The following is a 17,869-nucleotide window of genomic DNA, read 5'->3' on the forward strand; positions in this document are numbered from 1 at the left end:
CTCCGTTTTTATAGTGAGTAATGCCATTAATTCCAGCAGTAATTACTAGAACGGTGATTGAGAACTGTGGTGCTCAATCACCATCAATACGTGCTGGATTAGAAACCATAGTGCTGATTACTGGCTGAATCTCTCAGTGATTGTACCTGAAATGTAACCTTTCTCCTGACCTCAAGCTAAAAATCAGCTTAGAAATGAAATTATAAGTGGTTCTTCCAGCAAGTCACCATTTGTCACAGCACCTCTTCTTCCCTGCTGTTCAGCTCTGTCTCAGTTTTAGATCATTTTCTGTAAAGTATTGACCTGGATATAATAGGTTTTACATGATTTCTCTGAGAAATAAAATAGTTAAAAATAGTTTTCCTGTTTTCAGGGGTCAGTTCATTGTTCCTTTTTAAACAAAAGCTTATAGTTAGCGTTGCTCATGTTACCCTGAGCTACCTCTATAGTTATGCTGCTGTAGGCTTAGGCTACTGAAGAACATCAGGGTCTATTTTTCTCACTCTGCTGAGTTCTCCTACTGTTCTCCAATTTGCATTGTTTATTGTTATTTCAGCTTTTAACTTTTTGTCTCTGCCATCTTTTTCTCTTCATAGTAGGTACACCTGGTCTGGCGTTCTGTTAACTGTGACATCATCCAGAGAAGACGGCTCACCCGCTACTACCATCTAATGTAGAACAGATTACTAGATCAATGTGTGCTTCTGTGCTTTTTTGTCTCTCTTGTCGTGTCTCTGCTCTGTCTTCTCTAAGCCCCAGTCAGTCGAGTAAGATGACCGTTCACACTGAGTCCGGTTCTGCTGGAGGTTTTTCTTCCCGTTAATGGGGAGTTTTCCTCTCCACTGTCGCTTCATGCTTGCTCAGTATGAGGGATTGCAGCAAAGCCATCAACAATGCAGACAGGAGAAAATACTATTGTAATAATAGGGATAAGGTTTAGACATACAGTACAAAAACATAATGGTAAATGGCTTGTACTTGTATGGCGCTTTATCAAGTCGGACGACCCCAAAGCGCCTCACACTACATTCAGTCATTCACTCCCTGAAAGCTATGAGCTACATTTGTAGCCACAGCTACCCTGGGGCAGACCGACAGAAGCGAGGCTGCCATACATGGTGGTCAGAGGGCCCGTGAGTGCCATTCATAGGACAAACTCCCTAACTCCTGCGCCCTGGAATTACGGGGAATTGCGACAACTGTGGGGAACAATAGAACATGGTATATACATCTGACAAGTTGTGTTTGAGAGTCTGTTTTACTTTGTTACATTGGTAATAAACTGCAGATCACATTCAAGGCTCTCATCTCCTTTGTGCCAAATATGTACTTAATATTATTTAATGTTTAGAAACCCTATTGCAAATGATTTTGCAATCAGACTATGATTTAAATTTTTCATAGTCTCTAGAATCACTGGGTGTTTCTACTTCCTTCAGTTTCAGCAATTTGCCTAAGAGGAAAACATTCTAGGATAGAAAATATAGTTTCTCACATCTTTTGTGCTTCCTCAGACTTCTAAATGTTGTTGTGTTGTCAGTGCGACCTGTTTGTGTGGTCACTGGTGGTAACATTGGATTTCTGATGTCCTGACCACCCGTTATTTGCTGATCAGCCTGGAAATTGTTTGATTCTGGAGACTAGGCAATGTCTCCTTTAGTTTCTAGTTTATATTGCTTTGCTTGCTGATGTGAATTGTTGATGTGACTCAACAGTAGATCAACCTTTGATAGGAAAGCAGGACCAATATTATTTCAGACTTTCTTGTGAGAATCAAAGAGGTGTTCAATAATCAAGAAGGGGGGATGTGGCTTATTCAAACCATGGACTAATGAGCTCATTGCTCATCTTTTTTTTCCCCTGATTGCTCCGCTGTTTTGCCTCCTGAATGGCTTTAAAACCACCAGCATGATATTGACTTTTAAAGATCTATCAGATATTTTTAACAGGAATTTCTGTTTCGATCTTCTCTTTTTATTAAATCTTTTTCTTCCTTCGGCAGCTGAAGAAGCTCGTGTATGTGTACCTGGTGAGGTATGCAGAGGAGCAACAGGACTTGGCTTTGCTGTCAATAAGCACCTTTCAACGGGCCCTGAAGGTAACAGTTGTTCACTCTCTGGTAGTCTCCTGTACATTTGCTTTTCTCAAGCCATTTAAAAAGAACTGCAGTTTATTTGGCAAATTTCTCATAAAAACCTTGAAACTCTTTTTTTCTCTTTTTTGTTTTAAGTACCACCATCTGTGGAGACATTTCCAAATGCTCCCACACTGGGGCATCCATTTGGAACCCTTGCTTGTTCGTTTCCACTGCATGTTTGAGATAGATTCGATTTCAACTCCCAAGTTGGAAATTCAAACAGGAAGACTCCCTAGGTCAGATTTTATGAGAGAAAGACGCATGTTTCCCACCAACTAGGGCTGCGGAATATGTTGCAAATTTCTTATCATAGCAATGCCAATCTAGTCGATATCAATACAGCAAAGAACTGCCTGCCTTGCATAGAAATATTAGCAAATTATTGAAACGTCAAGCATTCATGCAGTCTATGCTGATAAAAAACACGATGGCAATTTTTGTTTAGTGCAGTAAAAAAAAAAAAAAAAAATTTAGAAGATGATGTGCTGGTAAGGTTTAAGCTGTTGGGGAACTACATGTTATGCATGTTTGCAATCAAGCAAATGCAATCTAGCATCGTCATTCATTACATTTCATATCGCTATAGCAAAATTAACCAACATTACTGCATATCGTAGTCAGTTTGAAGTTCAATATATCTACAACACACAAACGCGTCTAAGCATGAAAATGTTCCAAAACCTTTAGCATAAATGCATAAAAAAACAACACTGAGGATTACCTTTAGCCGTTAGCTTGTATTGCTAAAGCTGACTAGCCCAGTCATTGAGCGAAACAAGTGGCAGATATCCTGCTGTTTTTCCAATGGATAAATTGAGATTTGATATTATTTCTTGATCCAAGGTATAATCAGCCATCAGCATATATTTTTTTCTCTTTTTAACATCTTCTACATCTTGAATTATTTTCCACAGCATTCCCATTTTGATGCCTGTTTGAATGTTTGACCTACTTCCCTCTTATGTTGATTTATTAGTCTTGGTTAGAGTTTTTTTTTTTTTTTTTGTAGACAGCTGATTTACAAAAAATTCCCTTGAGTGCTATAGAAGGGAGCTTGGTTATCAGCAGTGTTGCTTGTTCTACATTGTGAGAAGTATGATATTAGGCTGTATGCAGATGCTAAAAAGTACTTCTAGCTTATTGACTCTGTTGACTCAAATAGTCTGTTTCAGACAGTCTAATCATTATTATCAGGGAAACATTTTTCACGCTTCATTGTTTCTATGGCAGGATCCAAACCAGTTCATCCGAGCGAGTGCCTTACGGGTCCTCTCCAGTATCCGTGTCCCGATTATCGTCCCCATCATGATGCTGGCCATCAAGGAGGCTGCTTCGGACCTGTCCCCTTATGTCAGGAAGACCTCTGCGCATGCGATCCAAAAACTCTACAGGTAGTTTTTCTTTATTAAGCACAAATGGCACTCATTGGTGGATGTTAATTCTTTATTTGTTAACCTGGGGACACACAAGCACTATTTTACCTCTGATTCTCAGTCAGGAAACGTTTGCATCAATCTGGTATAGATGGGAACACTCGGTGGGTTGAGTCAGAACAAAGATTTGTTGGGGGGAGAAGAGGTGAAGAACAGAGTCTACAAGTGTTTGACACTGCTGCTTTTCATTGTAGTAAAGGCCTGGATAAATAAATTATACAATAATATAGTCACTCAAATGATCACTGATAGTATTTAGACATTTTTGAATAAGATAGTGGCCATGTTTAAAAATAAAATATGTTTAATTCACTTTGGAGTTGTTTTGATATTTCAGTAGCCTGGTATACCAGCTTTACCCGAACACCAGGGCAGAGCGGTATGGTTTAAAAAGTAATTGTTTTAAAAACGTGTTTTTATTTCAAGCATTTTGACTGAGTGGACCTGAATTCAATAAAACCTGTGAAAGGTAGTGCCTGCCATCTTGTTTCATGGTATGAAACAAGATGGCAGGCACTACCGTTGTAAACAATGAAAATATAACAAAATGTTTGCTAAGAACGGGCTTCACTACTCTTGTGTAACTTCACCAACTTCAAAAACAGCAACTAACATAAAAAAAGGAAATTAATAAATTAAAGTGCCTCGTCTTTTGGTAAAAAAAAAGTTTCCTCTTCACAAAATTTTGAGAACATATTTTCCTAAAGATATATTCAGCATTCAATGCTATTCTCTTCATGGAAGCCCAATGAGTCCATTGACAAAATACAATCCAGATTTTCTTAATAGTAAATTCGATTTATTGCCCAGCCCTACTGGACACCAGTATAAACTTTTGGTTCGGTCCGCCTTTCTGTCTCGACTGTAGCTTCACGAGGAAAGCTTCATGTTCCCAAACAGCAGAGTTTAGTGATAGCTGGGAGTCCTCCCTGTTTGGTTTTCGTGTTACTTTTTAAAGCTGTCCTACAGAACATTGTGTTGCGTACTTGGTTCCGTATGTAAACATTCTGCAGATGTTCAGGTATAAAACAATGCTGTGGTCATTTGGGTCCCATGAACAGGGCCACACATAATACCAGACATTTCAGTACAAATACATGTGCCTTTACACCGCTAGAAGCTGTAGCTACAACACTATAAAATAAACAAGAAGTGGGCATTAAGCAAGCTATCCACTAACCATGCTCAATCACTTAGTAAAGTGATTAAAGAATAATAATTACAGCAAGAAATAAATACAAATAAGAGAGACATGTGGGTATTCAGACTAAAATACAGGAAATAATGAAGGTTCTTATTACAAACGCCAAATATTGAACATAAAGGAAAATACTCCTAGATTAATACGTGTCAGGGATTTATAGAATAAAGTGGTTGAGTTGGGGTTTAATTTAAAGAACTGATACTCCTGAATAAAATGCTTTCTAATTTGAACAAAGTATTTATTATAAATTCTACAATTGTGTTTACATGATCCAAACATTTTAGTTTAATCTGTTGAGGTAGAAACAAAAACATTATTAGTATAAAGTCAACATTGAAAGTCCTTTTAATGTCTAAACATGATTAACACAAAAATACTGCCAACCCCAGTGGACTCGTACTCAGTTGTGGGATAAACTGAGAGTATTTGAAACTGCATCACATTAGGACCAGAAATGCAGCCTGTAATGAATTCAGGGAATATCCGGTATGAACAGCACCTGCTGGTATGTTCGTTTAGCCCGTTAGCTGGCGTCCTCGTGGGTTTGATGCGTTCAGTGGCCTTTAGTTGGTGGTAGAAGTCCTTTAGTCTGTGATTTCTCAGCAGGGCCACTTGATGATCCCAGGCTTACTGTTGTGCAACAACAATCTGCTGAAGCCGATCCGTTAGTGTGAACGAACGCCCGTTCATAATCTGTGAAGATTCTGAAACTGATGTTTTGTCACCAGCATTAGCTTCAGTTTCACCTGAGACTGTTACCTTCTCACTACTGTTGTAATTTCAAACTATGTTGAAAAGGTTGAGTAATGTTATCATAAGGGGTTTTGCCCTTCATTTTTTACCTCTTATCTCTAAGGTGTTTCTAAGACTGGTATATTTAAGAAAGACGTTCAGCTTCAGGATTACAGAACCAGAAGCAGTGTAGCTTTTCAGGGTTTGTTTAAAAAATATCATGGGATTTCTTGTTTAGTCTTCAATTGCTTGGCAAATCTTTGTACCCTAAGTTCACAGAAGTCAAACAGCATTTGCTAACTGATCCAAAAGGTGAATCTTTACACTGTCCTAGCCTATAAGTGAACACATGTCTCACACACAACGCTGGTCAGGATGCATTCAGGTGGCTCAAACTGCTGACTTCACAGTAAACTACAAATATTTAAAATTCAGTGCAACCACTTAGCTTCACAAGTCCCCAAACGGGCAAATAGAGCCCACTTGTGTATAATGTAACATCTTCAAACCCAATTATAAGACGGGGTCCTAATAGCGCAGGCAATCTGTTAAAGTCATAGTGAAGAGGAGGAAACCTTTTTTAAAGCCCATAAATGAGTCAACAATAGAAATACAGGGCGTAGTTGTTAACTAGTGTTGCACCAATGCCAGTATCGTCCGGGGCCCCGATACAGCACTAAAATAGTGGTATCGGTATCGGCGAGTACCAACAAATAGGCCACCGATACCATTTTGATGTTTGTATGTCACATGAACGTAGCCTTCTCTCTCCCAATGCCCGCTAGTTCTACTGGATTCACTTTGTGTTAGTCTTTTTTTCCTGCTTTACAAAGGTAGCAGCTTGACAAAGCCATGATGGCAATTATTTTACATCCAAATAGTATGCAGTTCTACATATATACACATATCAATTTCACACAGATGGTATCGGTATGGTATCGGGTATCGGTATCGGGGCCAAAAAATGGCATTGGCGCAACACTAGTGTTAACATAGCCGTAACAACAACAACAGCAAAATAGAAATAACTTGGTTAGATTATTTTAGAAAGTCTGCTTTAGCAGGTGATTCCGTCCCTCCCTCCTCATTTCCCTCACCGGTGCACACAGCATAACCTCTGATCCTGCTCAACGTCCCTGTGGACCATCTCAGGGCTCTGTCCTTTTGAGATGTCTAGGGCCCATAAATTGGTCATTTAAACCAATGGTTGAGTGACAAAGTTAAACAGCAACTTTAGTCATTGTTCTTTAAAACCGATTCCTGTGCCGCTATGACAAATGGTATGTTGTTTTTAAATGCTCTCTTAATTGTAGTTTTACTGGGAAGCACTTTGTGACTGCTGTCTGCAAAAAGTGCTATAGAAATAAAATTGACTTTCATAACAAACATGGATGCTTTTCTTCAGGAGGTACTAGCACAAAGTGGATGAGCTACATACAGGGCAACCATGGAGCGAGACCTGTGAGAGGCAGGAAAAGACTTGAGTCTGAGCTGAAGGTTAACCTTCCAGCATGACAATGACCCTGAACATACAACCAGAGCTACAGGGTTTAGATCCAGTGTCTAAAGATTCGTGGCCCAGGCCTAGACAGATTTTATGCGGGCACCATTTTGAGATTTTTCTTTATAAGCATGTATCTTGTTGCTTGTAGTTTACAATAATCCACTACTCTGGTCTGTTAAGCCAAATCCCAACAAAATTCATTTAAGCGTGTGGCCTGGCAAAAACGTTCAGGCGGCATCGATACAGTATATTCTGAGCCCACCAGGTAAGTTGGTTTGTGTTCTTTTGATGTAAACGATTGCAGACCAGCAGCCTACAGTTTGCTCTTTTTAAAATCTTCTGTCTTTTCAGCTTGGACGCGGACCAGAAGGAGCATCTGATCGAAGTGATTGAGAAGCTATTGAAGGATAAAAGCACAGTGAGTATTCGCCGAGCAGCCAGACCACCGGAGGGCGCCGGAGTCAAGCAGTTCTCTTATCTCTCCAGCCCACAGCTCATTCAGCAATGCCATGGTTTGTTAACACCCACTTAAACCCCCACATCTTCAGATGCTCCTTGTTAAGTGTCCATTTGGAAGGAATTTTCGCACTGATGCTAGTGTCAGCTTAATTTTCTCTAAGGCCGACTCCGCTTTTTTTTTTTTTTTTTTTTGCTCTCCATAAAATGGACCTTTTAATGGGCTGGATTCTGAGTTTCTGTGTTTAGGCCAATTGCAGAAACAATGCGGACAGCCCATTAGAAGTCAGCCGGTAGCCCATTCGTGTTGAGGAGGTCACAGCGTATACTAAGGGTCTTTAAATGGCAATTTCAAATGTGTAGATGGTGGGCTAGAGTGTACACTGTGGGCAGTGTTTATACACGCAGACTGGGCACAGTTTGTTGTGATTACATATTCATAGAGTCCAACTATCATTATACAAACAAAACAAAGCAGCCTAGGCCGGGGGGGCGGCGGCGGCGGTGGAAAGCCCGGTACCAGATGCGGAGCATATTTAGCCGTAGACGCTAACGAAGACAGATGACTTCTCCGTGCTGGAGCCCACATTGCGAGGCAGGGGACAGAGGGAAAGGGCAGCATCATCACACAGACACACGAGCGCATCAGTCGGTGATGAATGGTGAAAATCCTAAACACAGTGCATGCTTAATGACTGTAAAGTAATGCATTTTTATGGCGCTAAGAGCGCTGCTATGCGAGGAGGTGTTAGACTTGTAATGACGACAAGCTAAACACGTCAAATAAAATTTACAGATTAGCACACAGCGAAGGCTTTCTGATGCGTTTAAATGTTCTTTTGGATCATTGCAAAGTCTTAAGATAAATCAGATTGTGAGGCTTTTATCTCATTGATTAGGAGTTTAACAGCTAAAAGGTTCTCTCCAGACGGGTATGGCGGTATAGAGTTACTCACCTTGCTAAACTAAATCTACCTTCATTGTTGTAGTCCTGCTTAAAAACAACAGCTAGATACAAGAGGAGCACCAATCGTATAGTTTCGGGACCTATATCCATGTTTTTGTAGAACTTTGGTCTCCTGATACCGTTTTTTTGGCTGATTCAGAAGTTTCACTTGTTAGAACTATAACATAAAATGATAGAAATACGGCATACAAAGTATTTCTTCTGGGCAGTCTGCCCTGATCATTATTAATAACAGCAGCTGTTCAGCCTTCCTGTTATCCGCTGGAAGGTTTTGTCTCTATTGCTCCCTTGCAGCCGGACTATATCACAAAGTCCCAACAACATTTTGTAGAAAATACCGTTTCATTTTCAAATGGCTTTTTACACCTCTCTCCTTCCTCTGACTTCATTTTAAACATCTTAAGATCCTGACAAGTGTGTCCCCCCTCCCAATGTGGTCATATGGGAATGCCATATATAAACTATTTAAAGATGAGCAAAATCTATGCAGAAATTTCCATGACATGATGATGTGCCTCAAAAAGGCCCAAAGACCCAGTTAATAGACAAGAGACACCAGAGGTAACTTTTCACAGCTACAATTCATATAACCCAAACCAGCAGCGTGTCAGTGCATCCCTTTCTCTTTTACAGTAGTAAGTTGAGATCATTTGATGCTTTTGAGATTTTTATGTTTTATTTCTGAATTAAGAGTTTGCTTTGCCATTCTTTACTGTTGTAAAACAGCCCATTAACACGAGAGGGGCTCCTGTTCATTTACGTTATTTTAAGTCAAAGTGTTGGCTGAGGATACATTTTTTTAACATGAAGTCTTGCTCCTTTTCTCAGTGCTTTTTCGTCACACCTGTTAAATAGACAGATGAAAGAAACTCTGTTAAAACTTTACTAACATAAAGAAGCACTGCTCGTCAGGCTATTGCTGACCGAGACTGATTTTTCCCCTTTGTTTAAAGCATAAGTAATGAATGTATATTCTGAATGGTTTCAAATTCTCTGTCTAAAGACAATGAAACATATAAACTTCATGTTTTTATGTTTATATGTAACCACCGTAAAGAATAAAGAAATTGGGAATAGTGCTGAATGTCCCTTGCAGTAAGTTTTGAATCCATCAGGAACTACAAGGTCATTCCTTTAATCTTTTTTTTCTTTTTTCTTTTTTTTTTGCATCAGAGAAAATGGTGTTTGTCAATGCATTCACTGATTTGAAAAAGTCAGAGGTTTCTGTTTTGATGCGTTTAATGAACAGAAAAAGAAGTTTGTTTTTCAGCATTCAACTGCTGCTCACCATTCAGAGACGATCATGGAAATACTTCTTCTCCTATTTTCTTTGCATTTGTTTATGGGGACTTTGAAATAAATCTGTAAAATATCAATAGTCTTACAATGTTGCATAATAAGACAAATTACCAGCCGTTAAGTGGCTAAATACTGTTAAGCTGGCGTTTTAATGATGCTGAAACACTTGATCCTTGCTCACTGTGGCCTTGCCTGCTCCTCCTGACACATAGTTTTGCTGCCGTTTAGCTAAATGCCTGTGGCACATGGTGGGCTGCTTGTAGGCAGGACGGTGTAAAGAGAAAATGGGAAGGGCTGATGACAGAGACAACATAGGAGTTTGTGCAGCTGTTTTACCGTGATGGATCTATTATCCAGCCATTACAAGATAAATGATCGATCTCTCCCATCCGTTCCCTCCCCCTGCACCTTCTGCAAAATTGAAATGAGAACAGAGAGGATAGCAGGGGGCGGGGTACTATGATTAGGGCCTAGGTGAGATGCCCATTAATTTAAGAGGAAAAAGGAGGGAGGAGGCGGAAGAGAGCAGGAGAGGAGCCGCTGAAGGGAGGCTAGGCCGACCCCACGCCGGCCCATCAATCAAAAAGGCGCACGTTGTCTCTGACGTGATGACCCAGCACTCTCTGCCTCCCTGGCACCTTAATTAAAATTCATAGCAAAATAGATGCAAGGAAACGGTTTGGGCCCTTCATAATTTTATAGGAAATTTATTGTTATTAGAAGAACCATTTGCTTAGTGTGATTTTTCCATTACCAGCTTGTCACGCAGGGTAGATAATATGGTCCATGGGGGAAGGGGAGGCGGCGTATGAACTCCATAGATTGGGGTGTCAGATTTGTTGATGGTGCATGTAGTTTACCTTGGAGCCGGATCTAATCGGGGAAGTTGGGAGCGAATGCACAATGCCTTGTACCAGAACCTGCGTCTTTGTCAGGGGGGAAAAAAAAGAGCTGGGGCACAGTAAAATGCTAGGTGGAAGTGTTGCTAAAACACAAAAGGTTCAAAATGTGGATATTTGTGTCCTGTTTAGGCACGGGATTTTCACCACGTGACAACTTTGAGTAAATTATGTCCCAGTTAAACATCGTCTCCACGAATAAAAATATTTTCATCGATTTTAATTGCTTTTGTTTAAAAACATAAGCATTTGTTATCTTCATTCACACAAAAATGCAAAAATTAAAAACAAGCACCTATCTAGTTAAGTAGCTGCTGTTAGTGCACATTGTGCCAAATCTGTTCTGCTGTTTAGACATTAAGACAGATTTAACAAGCTGATATTAGCTGGTTAATTAATCAGGATCGTTTTTAGGCTGCTTAATGAAAATGAGAGCTGGCACTCCCTTAGTTTCCATGTCATGATAATCCATGTTTCGTTTGGCCAGAAATATTTCCAGACAGCTTAATTAGTCTGTCTTGTAACTAAGAGGAAGTAGAAACAGACCTCACTGTTGCTTCAAAGTGTGCAGCAACAGGTGGGGAAGGGGGAGCCCTCCATTATTCTCTAGTCTGAACAGCCCAAGGGAAACTCTGGACTCTAGGTCCCGGACTCTGAAATATCATTAATAGGACTTCAACCTGTAGGAAAGGTACGATGGAACATTTTTAGAGGTTTTGAAACGATAAGTGGTTAAAACCTGAGCGCACGTTGATTCCAATACGCATCCAATCCTGTTTCAGTGGTAGTGCAGAGTCGGCAGCAAAACGCTGACGTCCCGACTCTCTTCCCATCAGCAAGGCTGCGGAATATAAATTGGTAATTATCATCATTATGAACATTTAATGTCTGGGCATCTTCTATTGATTGGGGAAACTAACTACCTTGGCTAGGCCAAACCAGGATAATGTAATGTTAAAAAAATGTAAGTCTTGTTCTTTTCTTTTCTTTTCTGTTTTTTTTTTTTTTTTTTGTTAGTTTCTGTTTTCTAAGTATGTGCTAACAGTAAAATGCAGAAAGTGGATCTTTGTTTAGAGACAAGCCTACTCTTATTTCTCATAATTTTAGAGCATGGAATGGATGTTAACTATTGCATATGGTTACGTTAACAATGAAACGATTATTGCTTAGCACACAGGAGAAAATGCAGCTCCTAAGCATTGAGGCTGCTTCTGCAAACATGTAGGAAAGGACGGGTCGCTCTCAGAACCTGAGCTTATTTCAGTGTAGTACCAGGATAGGATGCCACCTGGGAGACGGTCCTAGACATGAAATTATCCTGCTACTAAATACGCCACCATCAACTCTTGGTGCTGTGATAACAACGTGGCTGTGCTGAGGCTTATAGTGCGCAGAGGTCACCAACTTCCTGCAGAGTCAATAGCTACAGACCTCCAAACTTTGAAACGTCTAATTTTCTGCATCTCAGAAACAGCAGACACCAACCAGGGGCAACCTTTTTAATAAAACGTTGTTCTTTGGCTGAGAATGCTGAGCTTTATGGACCACGCATTATCTGGTGTTTGTGTCTGCAATTAACCCAAGATATACTTTAATCCCAGTTTTATGATCGCATATTTTCCTTAGACTTGGCAGATTTACAAAATGTTGGATGGAGTGTGGTGTAAAGCATGCTACGTCGAGTCTATCGGCCACTGGAGACGGGTTTTCTAGATTGATGAACCTAGGTTCTCTGTCTGGCACTTGTCTGAGTGCTTCAGCATAACAAGAGATTTTTTTTTTTTTAAATCAATGCTTGCAACCTTGTGGGGACAGATCGGGAATGGGTCTTTCCTTTTCCAACATCACTGTTCACCAGTACTCAAAGCAAGGTCCATAATGGCATGGATGAGCAGGTTTGGTGTGGAATGACTGCTGCCATCAACCTAATATAACACCTTTGGGGATGAGTGTGAGTGGCGAGTGTGAGCTAGGCGTTCGCATCCAGCATCAGCGTCTGAGCTCATTTATGCGGCTTGAGAAGAATGGTCAAATACCTTTAGTGGAATAACTGGATTCTGGCTCTATTGTCACTTGCGCCTTGTAGATATGTTGTTTTGCCGATTGATATTTCACTTTCCTTGGTCCTACTGAGGACCAGGGAGGCAACGGGCCGTTTGGAGCCGATGTGTTTGGGAGGACAGGGTGTTTGTGGAGGTGACGGGGTGTAGCGGACAACAGACCAATAAAACGGTTGATAATAGGCTCTCTCTTTCTTCAATCAAGCGTTTCTGCTTTTAATGTTGCTGTTTTAATTATCATCGAACTAATTTAAGGGCTGAAAGAGTTTATCGTAATCGGAGCCGTAAATTCCCCAGTATGTTGACTGAAATTGCAGCGGCAGTACACGTTGCAACAAGAGTCATATCGTCTAACGGTGCTTCATTTCTCCAGAGTCCCCATATTACTGCTTGTTTAAGAGATGAAGCGTTTGCTCAATTTATCTAAGGAGAAAACCGTTTGAAATGTTCATAACCCAAATTAACAGATTTAACAGAAAGAAAGGATAAATGCACCCCCCCCCCCCCCTCCCCAAAAAAAAAGAAAAGAAGAAATCTGATGAGTTGTTCCTCAATCACGCCGTGAACTCTTTCTTATAGCTGGTGGCCGGCAGCGTTGTGATGGCCTTTGAGGAGGTGTGCCCCGATCGCATTGATCTGATCCACAAGAACTACAGGAAGCTGTGTAACCTGCTGGTGGACGTGGAGGAGTGGGGCCAAGTGGTCATCATCAACATGCTAACTCGCTACGCCAGGACGCAGTTCACCAGCCCCTGGAAGGAGGTGAGGCCCCTGTTGTAGATTTACTGGTGACGTGGTTTACTTTTCCTTTCAGCCATAACCAGAGCATAAAGACACAATGTACAGATCAGCACACTTTTTTTCCCAAAGTTTGAAGACGTTTCACTTCCCATCCAGAAGCAAACGTCTTCAAACATCGGGAAAAAAAGTCCAGTTGTTTTGTTTTTTAACCTTTTTTTGGAAACGTGCACCGTGCCCATATATATTCGTCTGCTGGTGTGATTGAATCTGACCTAAAATCTGAAGCTGCAAAGACTATTTTGCAGGAGGAGCACATGGAGGTGCAGGATCAATGTGTTCCTGCGCACATACACAATAAACACAGCTTTTTTTCAAATTACAAGGTTTTACTAACACAGTACGTCATCTTCCAGTTAAAGGCTCCAGTCAACAAACTATTTAACTAAGCTACTGAGACAAATGATAACAATAAGGAAAACAAGTACTCTATGGGGCAAAAAGGAAACCAAAGAATAAACCTGACTGCAGTAGCCAATATATTGATATAACGGCTCAGTTATATTGTTTTGAGGAATTTGTAATGAAACCAATTTAGCTCTGAAAGCTAAAGAACAAGAGTTGCTCAGTGTTTGAACAACCAGTTCACAGAGCAAGGCAGAGGGCAAAATAAAATGCTTTAAAAAACAAAGCAACGTTTAAAGTGTTTTCCAACAAACTAAGTCAAAATCCAGAACTATATACCACTGAAAATGTCTAGCAAGACTTTAAAGGTGCGGCTCAGGTGTGATTTATCCATTTTGACAGAGTTGTGGTATTTGGCAAAGGAGGATGGGCAAAAAATTCAGTCTCTGGATTTGTAAAGTTCCTAGAGACTTTCTCTAAAAGCTTTAAATGCCGTGAAAGATGGTTCTACAACATATTTGACAGTTTTTAGATTATTATTTCTAAAATAAATAAATAAATAAATCTTAGCCATGTCTAAGTTTTTGTGCATTTCACTATTTTATGACTTTTTGTTTCTGCATATCACGTACAATCCCAATAAAGCCAAATACATTGAAGTTTGTGGTTGCTACATGACAAAATGCAAAAAAAAAAAATTTAAGATGCGTAAATACTGTTGTAAAGCACAGTAGCTATCTCAAAAAGAGACATTGAATCTCCAAAAGTCCAGCTAGAATACTTTAAAGGACATTATAAGATATTTACGGTAAAATTAACTTAAATCATTCTCATTTGTCACCTGGGATGGAAGTAACATTCCCTATAAACAATCAGTCCTCTCCATCAACAATGTCTTAGTCACATTTTTCTCCTTTCAAGCCTAGAGGTACGGTCCGTAACTACTTTGGTTCAGAGTGAGGCAGAAATGGAAAGAATACAACATCATAAACCTATCCTGTGGAAGTAAAAATTCACAACCTTGTCTACACATACATTTTTTTTTTTTAAATGTTTGCATTTCAGGATGCTGTTTTCGACGACAACGAGAAAGCGTTTTACGACTCTGACTCTGAGGAGAAACAAGGCCAGAAAGAAGCAAAGCCTTACATCATGGATCCAGATCACCGACTTCTGCTGAGGAACACTAAACCTCTTCTGCAGAGCAGGAACACTGCTGTGAGTTAACACACACTTCTAACACCTACATTTACAGCTCCTTACAGAGAATAATTTAAAAATAACTTCACCTATAGGGACGTGTAATGCAACGTCGGTGCTGGAAATCACCAGTAATTTCCATTTCCATCACACTATCAATTTTACAATGTGATATAGAGGAAATGGGACCCAGTTTATGCTGCTAATGAACAAAGGTAATATATCTGGGCTTTCATTGTATCATCTACAACATTGAGGGAAATTTTAAAACCAATTCTGAGTTTTTCCTCCGGTATACTTTTTCTTATGAAAGTGCTTTCAGACAGGATGTAAAAGATGATTGCGGTGACTTTTGATCTCAAGTGAAGCCAATTTGACTGCCTCCAAAGGCAGAGTACCACTAATGGCCACTAGGGGCTGTCTACAAAACCAATAATATGGTGATGATGGAGAAAAGTAGTTGTTAATCTTTTTGGCTATAATTGGTCTAAAAATAAATCTCACCTGGTATAAACTAAACTAATTCATTGCACCCATTTTAATCAACAGGGCAACTGCGCACAATAGATAAATAAAATGGAGGAATTTAGGGAAAAAACATTAACTCAATAATGTGTGATAGTCATATGTGAAACGTAGCTGAAGCATTTTCTTTTCATGGAAGAATAGTTCAATCATGTATAGTAATAATCCCAGTCAGGCTACAACTCTTTAGGGTTTGCAAACATCCTTTATCCTCAGCATCACTGCATATTCTGTCATGGTGGTGTTCTTTACCACATACATGACAAATACCACAATAATCACCCAGTCTTCATTTTGGAAAGAATAACTTTATAGTTTTCTTTTTTTTCTTGACAAAAACTATAAAAATATCTTATTTTAGTTGTGTTGAAAGTTTTTAAAAAAAAAATAATAATAATCAGACCCAATCTTCTTGCAGAGTAGAAAGTAGTAGAAGTATTCTTCTTTTTTTTTTTTTTTTTTTTTTTTTTTTTTACAAAACTACATTCATATGAAGTTTCTTAAGTCTCAAAAACAACATGAACTCCATTTCATCATAGGATAAGTATTTTAACAAGATATGAAGAAAGGATTTTCCTTAATGGTCCCAGGGGCCCCAAAAGAATTGAATCCTATGTGACTTCCTTTCGATGATGACTAAATCTCCAGTAAATTTAGTTGACTTAAACTAAAACGATTTTAGATGACTAAATTGTGTCTGAAGCTAAAACTAAATCAGAGGGTTCTGTCAAAAAGAACATTTTGCTCTTCCCTAGTTGTGACCTAGCTTCAGCCCATCTCATCAGTGCGTTGAACTGTCCCCAAGTTCCATAATAACAAAGCTACTAGGTCTTAAAGACTTGATAATGTCCAGAGAGGTTCAACATATAATGCCGGGTAGCCTTGAAATAAATGAAATATCACTGTTTAATTTGACCAGATTACCTTACTAGGGGCACGCTGCATCTGTAAAGACCAAACTGCCATACAGCTGATCCGCTCATTGCCCACTTTGCCACTCAATGGAAGACTGCAGTCTTGTCTTGTTGTCAAATCAGCCGTTAGTCCTAGAGTTTCATGTTTTCATTCTCCAAAAAGGTAACATGTGAGCACTAAACACAATTCGCTATATTTTTGCTTTAATCTACCCTAATTCCTCTAAATTAGACGAACGTTGAACTTCTTGGTAAAAACGTGCAACGCCTTGGATGGGGTTGGGTCCAGTTCAATATAGTGTATCTTTGCAGGAATTGTTACTCTAAAGTGCATTAGGCGATGTGCACACTACAGGCAAATGTGACAAACATCTGTTTTTTTTGTCCACATGCAACCCATATCAGCCTTTTTCATGGCAGGTTGAACTGCCCAGTTTCGATCTTTTCATCCTCCAAAAAAAAAAGTCAGATTTGTGCTCCTTCCATACGTGGGGCTAAAGCAGATACGTATCCGATAGTTTAAAAAGCGTCCGCAGTCTGAACCGTTAAGCCGTTGTTCATCTGACTATTACGTCACTGCCCTGGCTCTCACTACATCCACACAGACTTCTCTACAGCAGTAGCAGTCACCACTCCACTAAAGCCCATTGTTAATAGCTGTACTTTTTCCCCCCTTACCTATGTTTAGTCATAATGCAGCCTTAATATCGTCAACTCCCATTGCCCAACAACTTCACCACAACAGAGATGCAGGTATCCACTACTAGATTTTTTCTTTTTAAATTAAGCTTTATTCAACACTTTAAGGAACACATCTGTTTGTACTTCCTTAAGCAATAATCTGCTGTGCAACATTTACTTTCTCCTTCTGCACATGTGGGCCGCTTTGGGGTCGTTAACCGTTCAGACAGAAGTCTGATGGTTGCATGTAGCTAGTAGTATGAACGACCATACACACAAAAAATGGATTTTAGCAAAAAGAGGGAATTGAGCATCAAGACGTGCAGTGTGAATTTGGACGTGTTGGTCAAACCTCTGACTAAATTCATTTTTCTGGATAATTTAGTTGAACCAAAATTGATTAATTTATTTCAAGTCTGCATCCACAAGTCTGTATCTTCGTATTTCTTTTTAATAACATGTTCTGCTCCAAAAGACCCAGGAAAAATTTAGTTTCCTTCATCCAACATGCCAGCAAGACATGCGAAAAGCAAAATGTTGCTCAGGTCAACCTTGAAATAAAAATAATCGATCCCAAAGGCAGCAATAGAGGCAGATAAATCAATAAGTGTCTTGGTGCAAAAAGAAAATCATAGAATAAAACATTTGAAATCAAAACATCTGCACATGTTGAACACAGCCATCTAATCAAATATTGTCGTCTTTTAATAGTTTA

The 17,869-nt window shown here is 39.6% G+C and overlaps 1 protein-coding gene across 4 annotated transcripts in view; it reads left to right on the forward strand.

Moving 5' to 3' along the window:
* The window catches only part of ap3b1a (adaptor related protein complex 3 subunit beta 1a), an 88,188-nt gene that overhangs the window by 19,219 nt on the left and 51,100 nt on the right, over positions 1–17,869 (forward strand). For all 4 annotated transcript variants that reach the window (XM_036140497.1, XM_036140500.1, XM_036140496.1 and 1 more), the window contains exons 4-8: positions 2,003–2,098; positions 3,368–3,528; positions 7,362–7,428; positions 13,271–13,453; positions 14,900–15,052. In XM_036140497.1, coding sequence (XP_035996390.1) covers positions 2,003–2,098; positions 3,368–3,528; positions 7,362–7,428; positions 13,271–13,453; positions 14,900–15,052 — 660 coding nt within the window. The remainder of the gene's footprint in view (positions 1–2,002; positions 2,099–3,367; positions 3,529–7,361; positions 7,429–13,270; positions 13,454–14,899; positions 15,053–17,869) is intronic.

This window comes from Fundulus heteroclitus, chromosome 8 (genome assembly GCF_011125445.2).
Source record: "Fundulus heteroclitus isolate FHET01 chromosome 8, MU-UCD_Fhet_4.1, whole genome shotgun sequence".
Classification (NCBI taxonomy): domain Eukaryota; kingdom Metazoa; phylum Chordata; class Actinopteri; order Cyprinodontiformes; family Fundulidae; genus Fundulus; species Fundulus heteroclitus.